Source organism: Thamnophis sirtalis, unplaced genomic scaffold (assembly GCF_051295495.1).
Source record: "Thamnophis sirtalis isolate CommonGarterSnake01/CBP01778 unplaced genomic scaffold, rThaSir2_p1.2 scaffold_9, whole genome shotgun sequence".
In the NCBI taxonomy this organism is placed as follows: domain Eukaryota; kingdom Metazoa; phylum Chordata; class Lepidosauria; order Squamata; family Natricidae; genus Thamnophis; species Thamnophis sirtalis.
This window is the reverse complement of record NW_028261389.1, coordinates 80,247,379-80,266,061: the sequence shown is the minus strand read 5'-3', so window position 1 is coordinate 80,266,061 and position 18,683 is coordinate 80,247,379. Positions and strand designations below refer to the sequence as shown.

The 18,683-nt window shown below is 45.1% G+C and overlaps 1 protein-coding gene across 1 annotated transcript in view; it reads right to left on the bottom strand.

Annotated features, from left to right (window-relative positions):
* The window catches only part of LMNTD1 (lamin tail domain containing 1), a 34,302-nt gene that overhangs the window by 2,834 nt on the left and 12,785 nt on the right, over positions 1-18,683 (bottom strand). Inside the window, exons 3-9 of the mRNA XM_087722379.1 lie at positions 18,352-18,467; positions 14,916-15,130; positions 13,105-13,303; positions 10,290-10,473; positions 9,081-9,200; positions 7,398-7,609; positions 1,303-1,475 (exon numbers count right to left, since the gene is read on the bottom strand). Coding sequence (XP_087578505.1) covers positions 1,303-1,475; positions 7,398-7,609; positions 9,081-9,200; positions 10,290-10,473; positions 13,105-13,303; positions 14,916-15,130; positions 18,352-18,464 — 1,216 coding nt within the window. The 5' untranslated portion in view covers positions 18,465-18,467. The remainder of the gene's footprint in view (positions 1-1,302; positions 1,476-7,397; positions 7,610-9,080; positions 9,201-10,289; positions 10,474-13,104; positions 13,304-14,915; positions 15,131-18,351; positions 18,468-18,683) is intronic.

The following is an 18,683-nucleotide window of genomic DNA, read 5'->3' as shown; positions in this document are numbered from 1 at the left end:
GCAAAGCCTTCATCATTCCTACCCCGTGGAAATTGATTTACGGGGACGAAACCTGTTTCCTGCCTCTCCTCCCCGCGACTGGAGGCCACCACAGGAGTGATTTGCAGGCAGGAATGGCAGCCCTTCTCCGCCAAGACCGTATTTCAAAGGACGCTTACGGATTTACGCAGTTGTGAGAAACCGCACAGTTGCTGTTTTTCAATCTGCGTTCTTGAAAAGTTGCAAGGGAAGGGACCGGGCTGCGGGAGACTCTGTGTGTGTGTTTTTGTGTGTTTCCTAAAGCAACCTGAAAGAGCAGCCATATAATTTTGGGCTGGGTTTTTTTTTTTTTTTTTTTTGCATTTCCATCGTTCGAGCCACGTTGGGATTCGTGGGCAAGCGAGCCACACTTTCTAAAGGTGTCCATTTGTGCCTGTGCAGCAGGCCTGAGGGTGGGGTGGGGAAGAGGAATGGGGGGGGTTTGGTCTGATTTTCATAGGACATTTTGCTTCTTTTGAGAATCCTTTGGGAGAATTTCACGGCAACCTTCTCCCTATTAATAGTAACATTCTAAGCCATTTTGAAGGGACTGTAAAGTCAAGGCAAATAGCAGGCTTCACTCCTCCTCCTCTCCCTTTCTTCTTTCTTCTTTTCTCCTCCTCCTTTTCCACTTTTCTCTTTCCACTTCCTTCCTTCCTCCTCCTCCTCTCCTTCTTTTCTCCTCTTCTTTCCCCCTTTCCTCCTCCTCCACCTCTTGTCCTTCCCCTCTTCTCCTTTTCTCCTCCTCCTTTTTCCCCTTCCCTCTTTCCTGCTCCTCCCCCTCTCCCTTTCTCCTCCTCTTCTCCTTTTCTCCTCCTCCTTTTCCCCTTCTCTCTTTCCTGCTCCTCCCCCTCTCCCTTTCCCCTCCTCTTGTCCTTCCCCTCTTCTCCTTTTCTCCTCTTCCTTTTTCCCCCTTCTCTCTTTCCTGCTCCTCCCCCTCTCCCTTTCTCCTCCTCTTGTCCTTCCCCTCTTCTCCTTTTCTCCTCCTCCTTTTTCCCCTTCTCTCTTTCCTGCTCCTCCCCCTCTCCCTTTCTCTTCCTCTTCTCCTTCCCCTCTTCTCCCTTTTCTCCTCCTTTTTCCCCTTCCCTCTTTCCTGCTCCTCCCCCTCTCCCTTTCTCCTCCTCTTCTCCTTCCCCTCTTTTCCTTTTCTCCTCCTTTTCCCCCTTCTCTCTTTCCTGCTCCTCCCCTCTCCCTTTCTCTTCCTCTTGTCCTTCCCCTTTTCTCCTTTCCTCCCCCTCCTCCTCATAAGTCAGTCCAGCTCTCTGCAAGGGATTTTCAACTCACCCAGATAGGGGAATGTATTCATCACTTGTGTCCTTGTTTGGCTCAACATGTGGATTTCCTTGCTTCCTGGTGGGAGGGTCCTCCCCAGGGTAAAATGGGGGTGCGTGGGAGAGCTGGGACTTTGGCACCACGAATTCTGAACCGGCCGCCGGATGACGGGCATCTTTTTTTCCCTATGGAAAGAGAAACCAAAACCAGTCAAGGGGGATATTTGGTCCTCGGAGGCCTCTGGGCTTCAAATTTTCTTTCTTGCAGATGTTTCATGGCCCAACGAGGTAACGGCATCAGTGCTAAAAGGGTGGATGATGATGATGATGATGATGAGAGGAGAAGGAGAGAGGAGGAGGAGAAAGAAAAGAAGGAGGAGGAGAACTGGGGGGGGATCCTTGGTGCTCTCTGAGCTTGGTGGTTTTCTTGCAGATGTTTCCTGACCCAAAGTAAGTAAACTCATCAGTGCTAGAAGGGAGGAGGAGAAGGAGGAGGAGGATGAAGAAGAAGGAGAGAGGAAGAGAAGGAGGAAGAGAAGAAGAAGAAGGAGGAGGACTGTGGGGTCTTTGGTGCTCTCTGAGCTTGGTGGTTTCCTTACAGATGTTTCATTACCCAACTAAGTAACATCATCAGTGCTAGAAGGGAGGAGGAGGAAGAGGAGGAGGAGGACTGAAGGGTCCTTGGTGCTCTCTGAGCTTGGTGGTTTTCTTGCAGATGTTTCCTGACCCAACTAGGGAATATCATCAGTGCTAGAAGGGAGGAGAAGGAGGAGGAGGATGAAGAAGGAGGGGAGAGGAGGAGAAGGAGGAAGAGGAAGAGAAGAAGAAGAAGAAGAAGAAGAAGAAGAAGAAGAAGAACAACAACAACAACAACAACAACAACAACAACAACAACTGTGGGGTCTTTGGTGCTCTCTGAGCTTGGTGGTTTTCTTGCAGATGTTTCCTGACCCAAGTAAGTAACCTCATCAGTGCTAGAAGGGAGGAGGAGGAGGAGGAGGATGAAGAAAGAGGGGAGAGGAGGAGAAGGAGGAAGAGGAAGAGAAGAAGAAGAAGAAGAAGAAGAAGAAGAAGAAGAAGAAGAAGAAGAAGAAGAAGAAGAAGGAGAACTGTGGGGTCTTTGGTGCTCTCTGAGCTTGGTGGTTTTCTTGCAGATGTTTCCTGACCCAAAATAAGTAACCTCATCAGTGCTAGAAGGGAGGAGAAGGAGGAAAAGGAGGAGGAGGATGAAGAAGAAGGAGAGAGGAAGAGAAGGAGGAAGAGAAGAAGGAGGAGGAGAACTGTGGGGTCTTTGGTGCTCTCTGAGTTTGGTGGTTTTCTTGCAGACATTTCCTGACCCAAAATAAGTAACATCATCGGTGCTAGAAGGGAGGATGAGGATGAAGAGAGGAGGAGAAGAAAGGAGAAGAGGAGGAGCAGGAGGAGCAGTGTGTTCTCTGGTGCTCTCTGATGGTTCACTTCATTGGATCTACACATCAGGTAAAAAGAACACAAGCTTTGTGGAACAACACATCCTTCCTACCCAGAAACTCACCTCAAGAATTATACAATTCTTGGGAAGGACTTTGTGGAATATATCCACGTTTGAGGTCCTCTTCCCCCAGTTCAAGGTGACGTCCCTCTGCGTGTTTTGTTCACGTAATCCGTTTCTAGTTCAAATATTGTGTGTGTCCTTCACGTTTGCTGTGCACACGAAGCAAGAGCACACTTTCCTTTCGCTCCTTGTTGTGGCTTCTCCAAATGCCACTTACAGTGTGAAACAACCTCAGGAATCCACCCCCACTTTCTCTCTCTCTCTCTCTCTCTCTTTCCACTTTCTGCCGTTTTCTACGTTGCCGCTTATGGGCATGGCAGGTATTTGCGGATGTGTATTGATGCAACTTGGTTCTGCATTTTGGAAAGGGGTCGAGCGAGGAGAAATTGTGATATCACAATAGAGGAACTCTAGAATTGCACCCACCCACCCCTCTCCTTTGTGCCTGTGGAGGTCAGGGAACAAAGAGGACCAGAAGAAAAAGATATGGATGTATAGTAAACTATAAATGGACACATTTCCCTGATGTGTTGAACAAGACGTATGAAAATCACAAGTAGGCCGAAAATGTGACAATCTTGTCCCCCGAATGGTCTCCTAGCAACTGATACTCTGAATATGAGACGTGAGATTGAGTTATTATAGCTGAGAGACACATCCAGCATCCCTATGATTAATCTACCTTTAACGCCACCTCGAGCGCTCACTATTAAACGTAAGTGATTCCACAACTTAATTGTTTCATTTAAGCACTGTCTTTCCCCCTCCTTCTCCTGGAATTAATATCCGTGGGCTGCTGTAGTTTTAATTCCTTTATATAAGATCTATTTCTCCTCACTTTCCTGGGTATTTTATGGGTCTCCTCTGCTACCCTTTAAATGCTTTTTTTTAAAAAAAAACAACAACCCTGAGATGGGCAATGTATTGCATTTAATTTTTGGAAAGGTCTTTGGAGCATTGCAGGGATAACGTAACAAGGCAAGATCTTGGCTGTGTCAACAGGACTAAACTTGCCTTATACGCACGGACAAGGTGGCGGGGGGGGATTTCAATCGTGCTGCTACATAGGTACTTATATAGGTACTTATCAACTTATGGCCAAGGATTTCCATTCCTATGTGAGACAGTGGCTAACAGAATATAGGGTAGAGTAGAGTAAAGTAGAGTAGAGTAGAATGTAACAGAGAAGAGGAAAGAAGAGAAGAGAACAGAATGAAGAATAGAATATATAGAGTAGAGTAGAGTGAAGTGGAATGGAATGGAATAGAAGAGAAGAGAATAAAAGATAATAGAGGAGAGGAAAGAAGAGAAGAGAAAAGAAAAGAAGAGAATAGAATGAAGAATAGAATATAGAGAAGAGAAGAGTAGAATAGAGGAGAGGAGAGAACAGGAGAAGAGAAGAGAACGGAATGAAGAATACAATATAGAGTAGAATAGAGTAAAGTAGAGTAGAGTAGAATATGATAGAGAAGAGGAAAGAAGAGAAGAGAACAGAATGAAGAATAGAATATATAGAGTAGAGTAGAGTAAAGTGGAATGGAATGGAATAGAAGAGAATAAAAATAGAGGAGAGGAAAGAAGAGAAGAGAAAAGAAAAGAAAAGAAGAGACTATAATGAAGAATAGAATATAGAGAAGAGAAGAGTAGAATAGAGGAGAGGAGAGAACAGGAGAAGAGAAGAGAACGGAATGAAGAATACAATATAGAGTAGAATAGAGTAAAGTAGAGTAGAGTAGAATATGATAGAGAAGAGGAAAGAAGAGAAGAGAACAGAATGAAGAATAGAATATATAGAGTAGAGTAGAGTGAAGTGGAATGGAATGGAATAGAAGAGAATAAAAATAGAGGAGAGGAAAGAAGAGAAGAGAAAAGAAGAGACTATAATGAAGAATAGAATATAGAGAAGAGAAGAGTAGAATAGAGGAGAGGAGAGAACAGGAGAAGAGAAGAGAACGGAATGAAGAATACAATATAGAGTAGAATAGAGTAAAGTAGAGTAGAGTAGAATATAATAGAGAAGAGGAAAGAAGAGAACAGAATGAAGAATAGAATATATAGAGTAGAGTAGAGTGAAGTGGAATGGAATGGAATAGAAGAGAATAAAAGATAATAGAGGAGAGGAGAGAAGAGAAAAGAAAAGAAGAGACTATAATGAAGAATAGAATATAGAGAAGAGAAGAGTAGAATAGAGGAGAGGAGAGAACAGGAGAAGAGAACGGAATGAAGAATACAATATAGAGTAGAATAGAGTAAAGTAGAGTAGAGTAGAATATAATAGAGAAGAGGAAAGAAGAGAAGAGAACAGAATGAAGAATAGAATATATAGAGTAGAGTGAAGTGGAATGGAATGGAATAGAAGAGTAGTGTAGAATAGAGTAGGGTAGAGTGGAGTGGAATGGAATGGAATAGAAGAGAATAGAAGAGAATAGAGGAGAGGAAAGAAGAGAAGAAAAGAGAAAAGAAAAGAATATAATGAAGGATAGAATATAGAGAAGAAAAGAGTAGAAAAGAGGAGAGGAGAGAACAGGAGAAGAGAAGAGAACGGAATGAAGAATACAATATAGAGTAGAATAGAGTAAAGTAGAGTAGAATATGGTAGAGAAGAGGAAAGAAGAGAAGAGAACAGAATGAAGAATAGAATATATAGAGTAGAGTAGAGTGAAGTGGAATGGAATGGAATGGAATAGAAGAGAAGAGTAGGGTAGAATAGAGTAGAGTAGGGTAGAGTGGAGTGGAATGGAATGGAATAGAAGAGAATAAGAGAGAATAGAGGAGAGGAAAGAAGAGAGAAAAGAGAAAATAATATAATGAAGGATAGAATATAGAGAAGAAAAGAGTAGAAAAGAGGAGAGGAGAGAGCAGAGAAGGAATGAAAAATACAATATAGAGTAGAGTAGAGTGGAGTGGAGTGGAATGAATGGAATAAAGAGAAGAGACGAAGAGGAAGGAAAGGAGAAGAGAAAAGAAAAGAAGAGAATATAATGAAGAATAGAATATAGAGAAGAGAAGAGAAGAGTAGAATAGAGGAGAGGAGAGACACAGAGAGAAAGGAGGAATGGAATACAATATAGAGTAGAGTAGAACAGAACAGAATAGAATGCAGAATAGAACAGAATAGGACATAATTATTTATTGCCAACTACGATTAGGCACACAAGGCATTTGTCTCCAGTCCATAAGTTCTCCATTGTTCTTAAACAGACTCATTCCTCCCCCTTAAAGCTCTCCAAGAGATGGTCTTCATATAATCACACTTAGCACTAGCACGTAGACTTATATACCACTTCACCGTCCTTTTACAGCCCTCTCTAAGTGGTTTACTGAGCCAGCCTTTTGCCCCCAACAATCTGGGTCCTCATTTTACCCACCTCAGAAGGATGGAAGGCTGAGTCAACCTTGAGCTGGTCAGGATCGAACCGCTGGCAGTGGGCAGAGTTTAGCCTGCCATACTGCATTCTAACCACTGTGCCACCAGGAAGGAGATTGAGGAAGGAGGGAGGGAGGGAGGGAGGGAGGAGGGAAGGAAGGAAGGAAGGAAGGAAGGCAGGCAGGCAGGAAGGAAGGAAGGAAGGCTGAGTTGACTTTGAGCCGGTCAGGATGGAACTCCTGACAGAGGGCAGAGTTTAGCCTGCCATACTGCATTCTAACCACTGTGCCACCAGGAAGGACATTGAGGAAGGAAGGAAGGAAGGAAGGAAGGAAGGAAGGAAGGAAGGAAGGAAGGAAGGAAGGAAGGAAGGAAGGAAGGAAGGCTGAGTTGACTTTGAGCCGGTCAGGATGGAACTCCTGACAGAGGGCAGAGTTTAGCCTGCCATACTGCATTCTAACCACTGTGCCACCAGGAAGGACATTGAGGAAGGAAGGAAGGAAGGAAGGAAGGAAGGAAGGAAGGCAGGCAGGCAGGAAGGAAGGAAGGAAGGCTGAGTTGACTTTGAGCCGGTCAGGATGGAACTCCTGACAGAGGGCAGAGTTTAGCCTGCCATACTGCATTCTAACCACTGTGCCACCAGGAAGGACATTGAGGAAGGAAGGAAGGAAGGAAGGAAGGAAGGAAGGAAGGAAGGAAGGAAGGAAGGAAGGAAGGCTGAGTTGACTTTGAGCCGGTCAGGATGGAACTCCTGACAGAGGGCAGAGTTTAGCCTGCCATACTGCATTCTAACCACTGTGCCACCAGGAAGGACATTGAGGAAGGAAGGAAGGAAGGAAGGAAGGAAGGAAGGAAGGAAGGCAGGAAGGAAGGCTGAGTTGACTTTGAGCCAGTCAGGATCGAACTCCTGACAGAGAGCAGAGTTTAGCCTGCCATACTGCATTCTAACCACTGTGCCACCAGGAAGGACATTGAGGAAGGAAGGAAGGAAGGAAGGAAGGAAGGAAGGAAGGAAGGAAGGAAGGAAGGAAGGAAGGAAGGCTGAGTTGACTTTGAGCTGGTCGGGATCGAACTCCTGACAGAGGGCAGAGTTTAGCCTGCCATGCTGCACTCCAACCACTGTGCCACCATGGCGCCTTTCTAAACCTTACAGAGCAGACGGTTCGATGGAACAGAAATCACGGAGCGCTTCCTTCCTGAACCGCACCTTAGGATGTAATCCGGTTCGGGTTCCGTCAGATGGCTTTGATTGGGCAACGCTTGCCACGTGTCAAACGCTCTGGCTTCCCACGGCTCCTGTTTTGGTTGGGCCTTGGCTCTTCTCACCACCTCCATGGATTTCCTGCTGACTCTCGCACCGGAGTCCATCACCTTCAACGGCTTCCTCTTCCAGTTGATGGGTGTGTACCAAGCCACAGCCTAGAAAAGAGACAGGACTGTTCTGAGCCAGCTCCCCAAACACGGGAAACGCTCCGACGTGAACTCAAGATCCCTTCAGGAGGAACGCCAGCGGCCCCGGCAAAAAGTTTCTCTCACAGGCTGACAAGAACGTCCGTCTGTCCGTCTGTCCGTCTGTCCAGAAGATGAGTAGTTGTCTGCCACATCTATTCATCTCCGCCCCCTGCCTTTGATCCCCAGAGCTAGGGTGAGGCTTCGCTAGCAGCGGTGGCTCTTCCGTCCCGAGGACCGGCCCATAGATTTCCACTGCTCTCCTCTCCTCTGCCTTCTGTGCATCCATGAATCAGACCCCGGACCCAGCTGTTCCTCCTCTTCCTCATCAGCCACATCCCCTGCCTTTGATCCCCAGAGCTAGAAGGGGCTTCCCTAGCAGCAGTGGCTCTTCCGTCCCAAGGACCAGCCCATAGATTTCCACTGCTCTCCTCTCCTCTGCCTTCTATGCATCCATGGGTCAGGTATTGGACCCAGCCGTTCCTCCTCTTCCTCATCAGCCATCTCCAGACCTGGGGGCTGTTGACTCTCCATCTGACGGACAGCCCAGGCTCCACCTCTCTCTCTCCCTCTCTCCCTCTCTCCCTCTCTCCCTCTCTCCCTCTCTCCCTCTCTCCCTCTCTCCCTCTCTCCCTCTCTCCCTCTCTCCCTCTCTCCCTCTCTCCCTCTCTCCCTCTCTCCCTCTCTCCCTCTCTCTCTCTTCTACCAGCTCCATTCCCTCTTCCCCCTCGGAGCTCCCAGTTTGCCTTGATGCTGACCCTGATTCCCACGCCTCTTCCTCCTCCTCCTCCTCCTCCTCCTCCTCCTCCTCCTCCTCCTCCTCCTCCTCCTCCTCCTCCGATTTGGGAGCTGGATGGGCCAGTGGCTGGCAGGCTACAACAAGGACCTTGATTTACCTAGGAAGGCCAAGCTGCTACCTGGAATTCTAGCTACCTAGAATTTTATTTCTAAGACAAATAAGGAAAAAAAAGGAGAGCATTTGGTGACCCTTTTCCTACTCAGCCGGAATCTCTGCTTGCCCGAATTGAATGGGAGCTTCTCCTCGTCTTACCACCTTCTGTTTAGTGACCGTTCGCAGTCATGACGGCGTCGAAAAAAGGGACTCGTGATCGTTTTCCACACTTAATGACATGGCAGCCTCCCCAAAGTGATCAGGCTTCAGATGCTTGACGACTGACTCATACTTATGACAGCCGCGGCATCCCAGGATCATGTGATCCCACTTTGTGACCTCCTGACCAGGTTCACTTAACGACCGTGTTCAACTCACTTAACTGAAGTGGTTCACTATGATAGCTGTGACAAGGAAAGTCGTGCAATGGGGCAAAACTCACTTAGCGACGGTCTGGTTTAGCAACAGAAATGTTGGGCTCAGTTCTGGTCATAAACCGAGGGCCGCCTGCATTCACTGAAAAAGCAACAACGGAGGGGGAAGAGTCACCTGGCCGGAAGGATGGCAAAGGATGGTGGTGCAGTCGGGCCCAGATTGAAACCTGTCCAGCTCCTTCCAGAGATAATCCGAGGGAGGATTATGGGGCCTGTTCGAATCCATGGACCAGACCTGCAAGAGAGCAGAAGGGAGCATGAAGCCTCACATCCATGGCCGCCTGAATTTTCCCCCAGGAAGAGGAGAGTTAGTCTAAAAAAATAGCTGAGCTTTCTTTCTAATCTTTCTCTTTCTTTTCCTTTCTTTCTTTCTTTCTTTCTTTCTTTCTTTCTTTCTTTCTTTCTTTCTCCTCCCTCCTTCCTTGCTTTTATTTCTCTCTTTCTTTTCCTCCCATCTCCTATCTTTCCTCCTCTCTTCTCCTCCCCGATCTCCCTCCCCTTCTCTGTTCTACTGTCTTGGCCCCTCCCATCTCTTCTCCTCCCTCTCCTCTCCTTTCTCTTTCCCTTCTTCCTCTCCTCTCCCATCTCTTTTCCTCTCTCTCCTCTCTTTTCCCTCCCCCTCTCCTCTCCCCTCCCCTCCTCTCCCATCTTTTCCTCTCCTCTCCCCCCTCCCATCTCTTCTCCTCCCACTCCCCTTCTCTCTCCCCTCATCCCTCTCCCCTTTCCCCTCTCCTCTCTCCTCCCCTCTCCCTTCTCCTCTCCTCTCCCATCTCTTTTCTTCTCCTTCCCCTCTCCTCTTCTCTTCTCCTCCCACTCACCTTCTCTCCCCTCTCCTCTCTCCTCCCCTCTCCTGTCCCCTCCCCTCCCCTCTTTGCTGGCACTGTATGGGGATTTTCATACCTCCCAACGGCCGATAAGAACCCACAGGCTAGGCCTCTTCCGGGTGCCGTCGACTGGACAATGCCGGCTGGCGACCACTCGGGGGAGGAATACAGAAAAACAAAGTTGGAAGGGACCTTGGAGGTCTTCCAGTCCCACCTCCTGATCAAGCAGGAGAACCTTCTACCATTTCAGACAGGGGGCTGTCCAATCTCTTCTTGAAACCTCCAGTGATGGAGAAGGAAGGAAAGAAGAAAGAAAGAAAGAAAGAAAGAAAGAAAGAAAGAAAGAAAGAAAGAAAGAAAGGAAGGAAGGAAGGAAGGAAGGAAGGAAGGCACAGATGTTGCCACAACTTGACAGCATATTTAATATTCCATTCTACAGAGTAGAGAATTTTGCATTCCGGTAGTTCTGTATAATGAACTGTTTTTCATATTTCACTCACCGTCACACAGGATTTCGGCTTCATTCTGATGTTGGGGGGGAATTTAAAAATTGCTGCTGGCTGGCCATTAATATTCTGCTGAAGAGTATAATCGCCAATGCTTTCTTCTTTGTCAAATGAATCGTTGAGTATCTTCACATAATGGCCCCTAAAATGAACTTCAGTAATTTTAAGATCCCCAACACTATTAAAAAAAAAAAGAAGGGAACAAAACTCGGTTAGACAACGGGATGGTCTGTCTGTCTGTTGTCTCTGTCTGTATATCTGTCCATCTGTCTGATTGTCCATCCGTCCATCCATCCATCCACCCACCCATCCCTATCTCTATCTCTATCTCTATCTCTATCTCTATCTCTATCTCTATCTCTATCTCTATCTCTATCTCTATCTCTATCTCTATCTCTATCTCTATCTCTATCTCTATCTCTATCTTATATCTATCTATCTATCTATCTATCTATCTATCTATCTATCTATCTATCTCATATCTATCTATCTATCTATCTATCTATCTATCTATCTATCTATCTATCTATCTATCTATCTAATCTATCCATCTATCCATCTATCCATCTATCCATCTATCCATCTATCCATCTATCCATCTATCCATCTATCTATCTATCTATCTATCTATCTATCTATCTATCATCTCTATCATATTCATGAACTGGCAGAGGCATGGTAACAGGGTCAGCCAATGAGGCTTATTTGGAAACAGAAATTTAAGTGGGGCGTGGCTTAGTTGTTTTAAGCTCTGGACCTGTCTGCTGATCTGAACTGAACTGAAATGAAACTGTTCTGTATTTTTCGGAGTATAAGATGCACCTTTTTCCCTCAGAAAAAGAGACTGAAAATCTGGGTGCGTCTTATACACTGAATAAAGCATTTTTGGCCTCCTGAAACCCCACCCTCTTTGCAAAAAAATGGCTGTGCATAGCCTTTAGGAGGCTTCCAGAGTCCTCCTGGGGGCTGGGGAGTGTACAAATGAACGAAAAACAGCCTGACTTTTGCCCATTTTTGTCCCCCCCCAGCCCCCAGGAGCACTCTATAAGCCTCCTAAAGACTATGCATGCCCCTTTTTTGGACAAAAATGGGCTTGTTTTTGCAAAAAACAAGCTGTTTTTGGAAGGTCTGCAGAGTTCAAAAACTTTTCTTTTAAATTGCGTCTTCAAAATCTTGGTGCGTCTTATACTCCAATGCATCTTATACTCCAAAAAATACGGTGTGTGTGCGTGTGTGTATCTTGTATATAAATAATTTTCTTATTTAAGCCAATCCTGCTGAATCAGTTATCTGCGTGTGCTTTCTGGATTTGATTTTTGGCAACAAACTCTGACAGCTTCCATTCCACCACGAGGCTTGGAAGGAACGTCCACCCTGAAGATGAGACATCTGAACTTCTAAACTTTCTCTGCCATTTCTCCCAACCCTCTGATCTTCATGGTGTCAGGCCTACAGCGGTTCCTTTAAGAATCTTTGGCCTGCCACACTCTTATTAAGGGGAGGGGGGATTCAGCAAAGGGTAGAATGTGTTGTTTTCAAAATAAGAAATTCCTTCCTAGAAGCTCAAGCTCATCTTTTGTCTCCCAAACTTTACACCTGACCGGAAGCAGCTGGGTGTGGATGCCAGCGTGGAAGAAGAAGATTGGACCATGTGACGGACTGTGGGTGTGGGGGCAAGATCATGAACTTTTAACTGGGTGGGATTCTGATGTCATTAGAGAGCCGAGGTGGCGCAGTGGTTAGAGTGCAGCACTGCAGGCTACTTCAGCTGACTGTGTGCAGCACTGCAGGCTACTTCAGCTGGCTGTTAGCTGCAGTTCGGCTGTTCAAATCTCACCGGCTCAGGGTTGACTCAGCCTTCCATCCGTCCAAGGTGGGTAAAATGAGGACCCGGATTGTTGTTGGGGGCGATATGCTGACTCTGTAAACCGCTTAGAGAGGGCTGAAAGCCCTATGAAGCGGTATATAAGTCTAACTACTATTGCTATCTATCTATCTATCTATCTATCTATCTATCTATCTATCTATCTATCTATCTATCTATCTATCCTATCTATATCTATCTATATCTATCTCTCCCTCCCTCCTCTCTCTATATCTATCTCTCCCTCTCTCTATATCTATCTATGTATCTATCTATCTACCTACCTACCTACCTACCTACCTACCTACCTACCTACCTACCTACCTACCTACCTACCTACCTACCTACCTATCTATCTATCTATCTATCTATCTATCTATCTATCTATCTATCTATCTATCTATCTATCTATCTATCCAACTATCTATCTACATCTCCCTCTCCTCTATCTATCTATCTATCTATCTATCTATCTATCTATCTATCTATCTATCTATCTATCTATCTATCTATCTATCTATCTATCTATCTATCTATCTACCTACCTACCTACCTACCTACCTACCTACCTACCTACCTACCTACCTACCTACCTACCTACCTACCTATCTATCTATCTATCTATCTATCTATCTATCTGGGTGAAATGAGGACCCAGACTGTGGGGGCGATATGCTGACTCTGTAAACCGCTTAGAGAGGGCTGAAAGCCCTATGAAGCGGTATATAACTCTAACTGCTATTGCTATTGATGTAACTTCCAGAGTCGGAATCCCATAGCGCTATGCCAACATGCCTGCTTTATTAAATTGGAACTTTAAGCATAGTTTTGGCTTCGACTCTGATTTAATTTTACATGGTATTTGGAACGCTTACACATGGTTTAATAAACAGGATTACTTAGAAGTGGGTTGTTTTGAAAGCAGAGCAGTGTTTCAAAAGCTACCTGGATGATGGTGAACTGTGGCACTCAGCTGGAATTCTGGACTGTCCGGTTTTCTCCATCAGTTTGTTATTGCTCTGCTTAGGGTCACCAAACAATGTTCTCATATAATCCTGACCGTCTCCTAGTTCTTCTTCGTCAAAGATGTCAGAGCAAGGAAGGAACTGTTTTTGTGCCATAGCGCTGCTGGTGCTGCGAGCAGCTAAACGAAAGTGGATAAATGAATGAATGAATGGATGAATGAACGACTGCTAATGAAAGAGAGAGCCAACCTAGAGCTAAGGAGAAAGCAGTGAGAACTATCAACCAATGGAACAGAAGTTGCCACGCAGAAGTTGTGGGAACTCCATCACTGGAAGGTTTTAAGAAGAGATTGGACAACAACCATCTGTATGAAGTGGTGCAGGGTTTCCTGCCTAAACGGGGCTGGACTAGAAGACCTCCAAGGTCTCTTCCAACTATTCTGTATCCAATTCTGGACAGGAAGTAATGAATGGAAGATCACTAGCAATCCAATCCAGAACTAAGGAGCAATTTCCTGTCCGTGAGAACAATTAACCAGTGGAACAACTTGCCTCCAGAAGTTGTGGGTTGCTTCATCACTGGAGAGTTTTAAGAAGAGGTTGGACAGACATCTGTCTGGAATGGTATAGGGTCTCTTGCTTGATCAGGGGGTTGGACTAGAAGACCTCCAAGGTCCCTTCCAACTCTGCTATTCTGAATAAACGAACGAACGAAGGCTCGGGCATTAAAACAACTATTGAAAATATGAAAAGGGAACTTTTTTTTGAAAGTTTGGACTTTGTTGGTCCTTGAAGACGTTTCGCTTCTCATCCAAGAAGCTTCTGAAGAACTGAAGAAGCTTCTGGGATGAGAAGAGAAATGTCTCCAAAGAAAAAAAGGAAAAAAAAAAGTCCAGTTTGTTTTGAAAAAGCACCTTTGGGACACCCAAAAGAGAGCCAGCCTGGTGTAATGGTGAATGCACCACACTAAAAACCAGGGGGCAGTAATTTTTTTTAATAATAAATGTTTTTTAATTTTAATTGAAACAAGTACAGCATCTTTCTTTACATCTGTAGAAAATGTATCAATCGATTACAAATCCTCCACGGTCAACAAACATAACTCATATTAACTTAAGCATTATTATATATCCATTTTCATTTGACTGTAATTATTATTTAAAAATATTAATACAAGTAATAATCTTGAACAATACCTGCCCACACCAGTGGGAAAAGAAAAAATCAAAAAGAAAAGGCAAAAAGAAAAAAAATAGAACAAAAAAAAAGGACAAAAACGACAAAGGACAAGGCAGGAAAAAAGAACAAAACACAGGTATCTATTATAAAAAAGAAGTATACCAACTGGTTACAACATGCTTTGGTGCTTCTCTTCCATTAACTCATATTAATTCAAATATCTTAACTCAAATGTTTACCATATTAGCATCATTATACCTCCAGTTTTAATTACCTATAGTTATTTAAACATCCTTCATCCTTAGCTATGCCAAAGAATTAATCCATAATTAATTTTTTGAAGACGTTCTCGGTCGATGCCTTAAACAAGACAACAAACTGGCTTTTTCGGTGTGTATTTAATCACTTGAATTTTTTTTTAAATAGTCTTTTTAATTCTTTAGACCAATTCTTCCACTTTTCGTGGACCATTTTAGCTGATGTTAACAGGAATTGACCAGGAACTCAACTGGGCAAAACCTGGAACGCAACTAGTCTTAAAAAAAAATAAACCCACCAAAAACCTGAATGCATTAAAAAAAAAATACTGCCTGGTGCCAAATGTGGACTCACCTAAAGATTTGTCCACCGTCACGAGAGAAGATATAGGGAATCGGACCATCCTAGACAAAGATCTCCCGTGGAGAAGGGTGACTGTGGAGGTGGACTCTGTGAACCGGGAAAATACGACTTTCTCGGAGGGCTTGGTGGTGATGCTGGTTTTAGCCTCTGAAATATGCTGGAAATGGACCGGAGCAGAGGGCAACGGGTAGAGCGTTGACTCGGTTCTGCAAAGGACATTGAAAAGCAACCCGGATCACCTTTGAGCCAATTGGATCCATACACGACGAGTTTGATTAGCTACTTTATTGCTTAAGACCATAATACAGGAATCTTCCCAGACTGAGGATATGCAGGATAGGGAAACGGGATATAATAGCATTTACGGCAGTGGTGGGATTCAATTTTTTTTTACTACTGGTTCTATGGGCGTGGCTTGGTGGGTGTGGCATGGGAAGGATACTGCAAAATCCCCATTCCCTCCCAACTCCAGGGGAAGGTTACTGCAAAATCTCCATTCCCTCCTCACTCCAGGGGAAGGATACTGCAAAATCTCCATTCCTCCCCACTCCAGGGGAAGGATACTGTAAAATCCCCATTCCCTCCTCACTCCAGGGGAAGGATACTGCAAAATCTCAATTCTCACCCCACTCCAGGGGAAGGATACTGCAAAATCCCCTTTCCCTCCCAACTCCAGGGGAAGGATACTGCAAAATCTCCATTCCCTCCCCACTCCAGGGGAAGGATACTGCAAAATCTCTATTCTCTCCACACTCCAGGGGAAGGATAGTGCAAAATCACCATTCCCTCCCCACTCCAGGGGAAGGATACTGCAAAATCTCAATTCTCACCCCACTCCAGGGGAAGGATACTGCAAGGATACTGCAAAATCTCCATTCCCTCCCCACTCCAAGGGAAGGATACTGCAAAATCTCCATTCCCTCCCCACTCCAGGGGAAGGATAGTGCAAAATCTCCATTCCCTCCCCACTCCAGGGGAAGGATACTGCAAATCTCCATTCCCTCCACACTCCAGGGGAAGGATACTGCAAAATCCCCATTCCCTCCCCACTCCAGGGGAAGGATACTGCAAAAATCTCAATTCTCACCCCACTCCAGGGGAAGGATACTGCAAAATCCCCATTCCCTCCCCACTCCAGGGAAGGATACTGCAAAATCTCCATTCCCTCCCCACTCCAGGGAAGGATAGTGCAAAATCTCCATTCCCTCCACACTCCAGGGGGAAGGATACTGCAAAATCTCCATTCCCTCCCCACTCCAGGGGAAGGATACTGCAAAATCTCGAATTTTGATCACATGACCCTGGGGATACTGAAAAGTTTGTAAGCATGAAAAATGGTCATAAACCAGTTTTTTTGGTGCCGTTGTAACTTCAAACACAGTCGCTAAGTTAACTGTTGTTAAGTTGAGGATTACCTGTACTTATTTGCCATTGCCAAATTTTCATCTTTTGTAGATGGTACAGTGTTAAAGGTCAAGGTAAAAGGTTCCCCTTGCACATATGTGCTAGTCGTCCCCGACTCTAGGGGGCGGTGCTCATCTCCGTTTCAAAGCCGAAGAGCCAGCGCTGTCCGAAGATGTCTCTGTGTCATGTGGCTGGCATGACTCAACACCGAAGGCGCATGGAACGCTGTTCCCTTTCCACCAAAGGTGGTCCCTATTTTTCTACTTGAATTTTTTAACGTGCTTTCGAACTGCTAGGCTGGCAGAAGCTGGGACAAGTCACGGGAGCTCACTCGGTTATGCGGCGCTGGGATTCGAACTGCTGAACTGCCTACCTTTCTGATCGACAAGCTCAGTGTCTTAGCTACTGAGCCACTGCGTCCCTTTCCCCAATCCCTTTTCTCATGATAATGTTAAGAATTGTTAAATATAGAAGAAGGTACTTTGTGGCTATGTGGATTTTGTTTTTTTTTTTAAATATTTCCTTCTGAAGTGCACAACTAACGTTCACTTTTCATCCTGGCTTGCTTGAGGCTGCTAGCAACAAACCAGAATCGTGGGCTTGTGTGCAAAGATTTATAGATGCTCTATTTGCTCCTATATTTACACATAAACATATCACCAGCAAGCAATAAGCTGGGCTGGGAGCAAACATTTTATTTAACTGAGGCCTGGAAGGGATTCAAATGATTAGACAGGTGAGAGAGAGAAAACTGCGCATTTATGTTCATGCCCGAATGGCTTTCGTCAGCCTCAATCCCACCGAGGCCGACAGATGTGTCATCCATGTGCATTTGAAGTCACCTTTTCTTGGAGATGTTTAATGTTTTTAAACACGTTATGCAAGCATCAACATATATAGATTCCCTTGACAAGTGACAAAGGAGAAAGAGACGGAGGAGAAGGGGAAGGAGAAAGAGAAGGAGAAGAAGAGGAGGAGGAGGAGGAAGAAGAAGAGGCAGAAGAGGAAGAGGAGGAAGAGGAGGAAGAGGAAGAGAAGGATGGAGAGGAGGAAGACAGCTTCTTAAAGCAGCAATATCTCTGCTGACTCATCCTCATTTCATCATCTTAAGTTACAGCCTTACATTGGCTGGTCAGCTTTAAATCATCATTACCCTGGCAAGAAGGAGGAGGAGGAGGAGGAGGAGGAGGAGGAGGGAGGGGAGGAGGGAGGAGGAGGAGGAGGAGGAAGGAGGAGGAGGAGGAGGAAAAATAACAACGGGCTAAGATAGCAATAGCAATAGCAATAGCAGTTAGACTTATATACCGCTTCATAGGGCTTTCAGCCCCCTCTAAGCGGTTTACAGAGTCAGCATATCGCCCCCACAGTCTGGGTCCTCATTTCACCCAGATAGATAGATAGATAGATAGATAGATAGATAGATAGATAGATAGATAGATAGATAGATAGATAGATAGATAGATAGATAGCATGCAGTTAGACTTCTATACCGCTTCATAGGGCTTTCAGCCCTCTCTAAGCGGTTTACAGAGTCAGCATATCGCCTCCACAGTCTGGGTCCTCATTTCACCCAGATAGATAGATAGATAGATAGATAGATAGATAGATAGATAGATAGATAGATAGATAGATAGATAGCAATAGCAGTTAGACTTCTATACCGCTTCATAGGGCTTTCAGCCCTCTCTAAGCGGTTTACAGAGCCAGCAAATTGCCCCACAGTCTGGTCCTCATTTCACCCACCTCGGAAGGATGGAAGGCTGAGTCAACCTTGAGCCGGTGAGATTTGAACAGCCGAACTGCAGATAACAGTCAGCTGAAGTGGCCTGCAGTACTGCACCCTAACCACTGCGCCACCTCGGCCTCTATATTCGCAGATTTATAATTGGAGTTTCTTGGTTCTTCTTTTGAAGACGCTTCGCTGCTCCTCCCAGAAGCTTCTTCAGCTCTTGAGAATGTGTTACTCAGGGGAACCAGAGCAAGGTTACCTAAGTGGAGAGGTCAAGCTACGGGAACCACCTACCCTTTCATACACCCGAGTGTATTTCTCAGAGAACTGATTTCCTCTTTCAGGGAAGTATTCGTTTCCTGAATGGCTTCCACAGCTCTTAACTTGGTGAGAAGATGGTGTTGCATTTCCTTAAAAAAATAAAACAGATAAAACAATAAAAAAGGGGCAGAAGAAAGATTTGACGAGGGAAAGGCTCATGTGGTTTTTTAAACCGTTTTTGACCCAAGGAGCCATTTTTCCTGGTCTCAGATAACGTCATTAAACCCACAGGAAAAAAAAAAGAAGGAAGAAGAAAAACGAGAGGTTGCCCTCCTCTTCTTTTACCCACAAGTATCTCAGGAGAT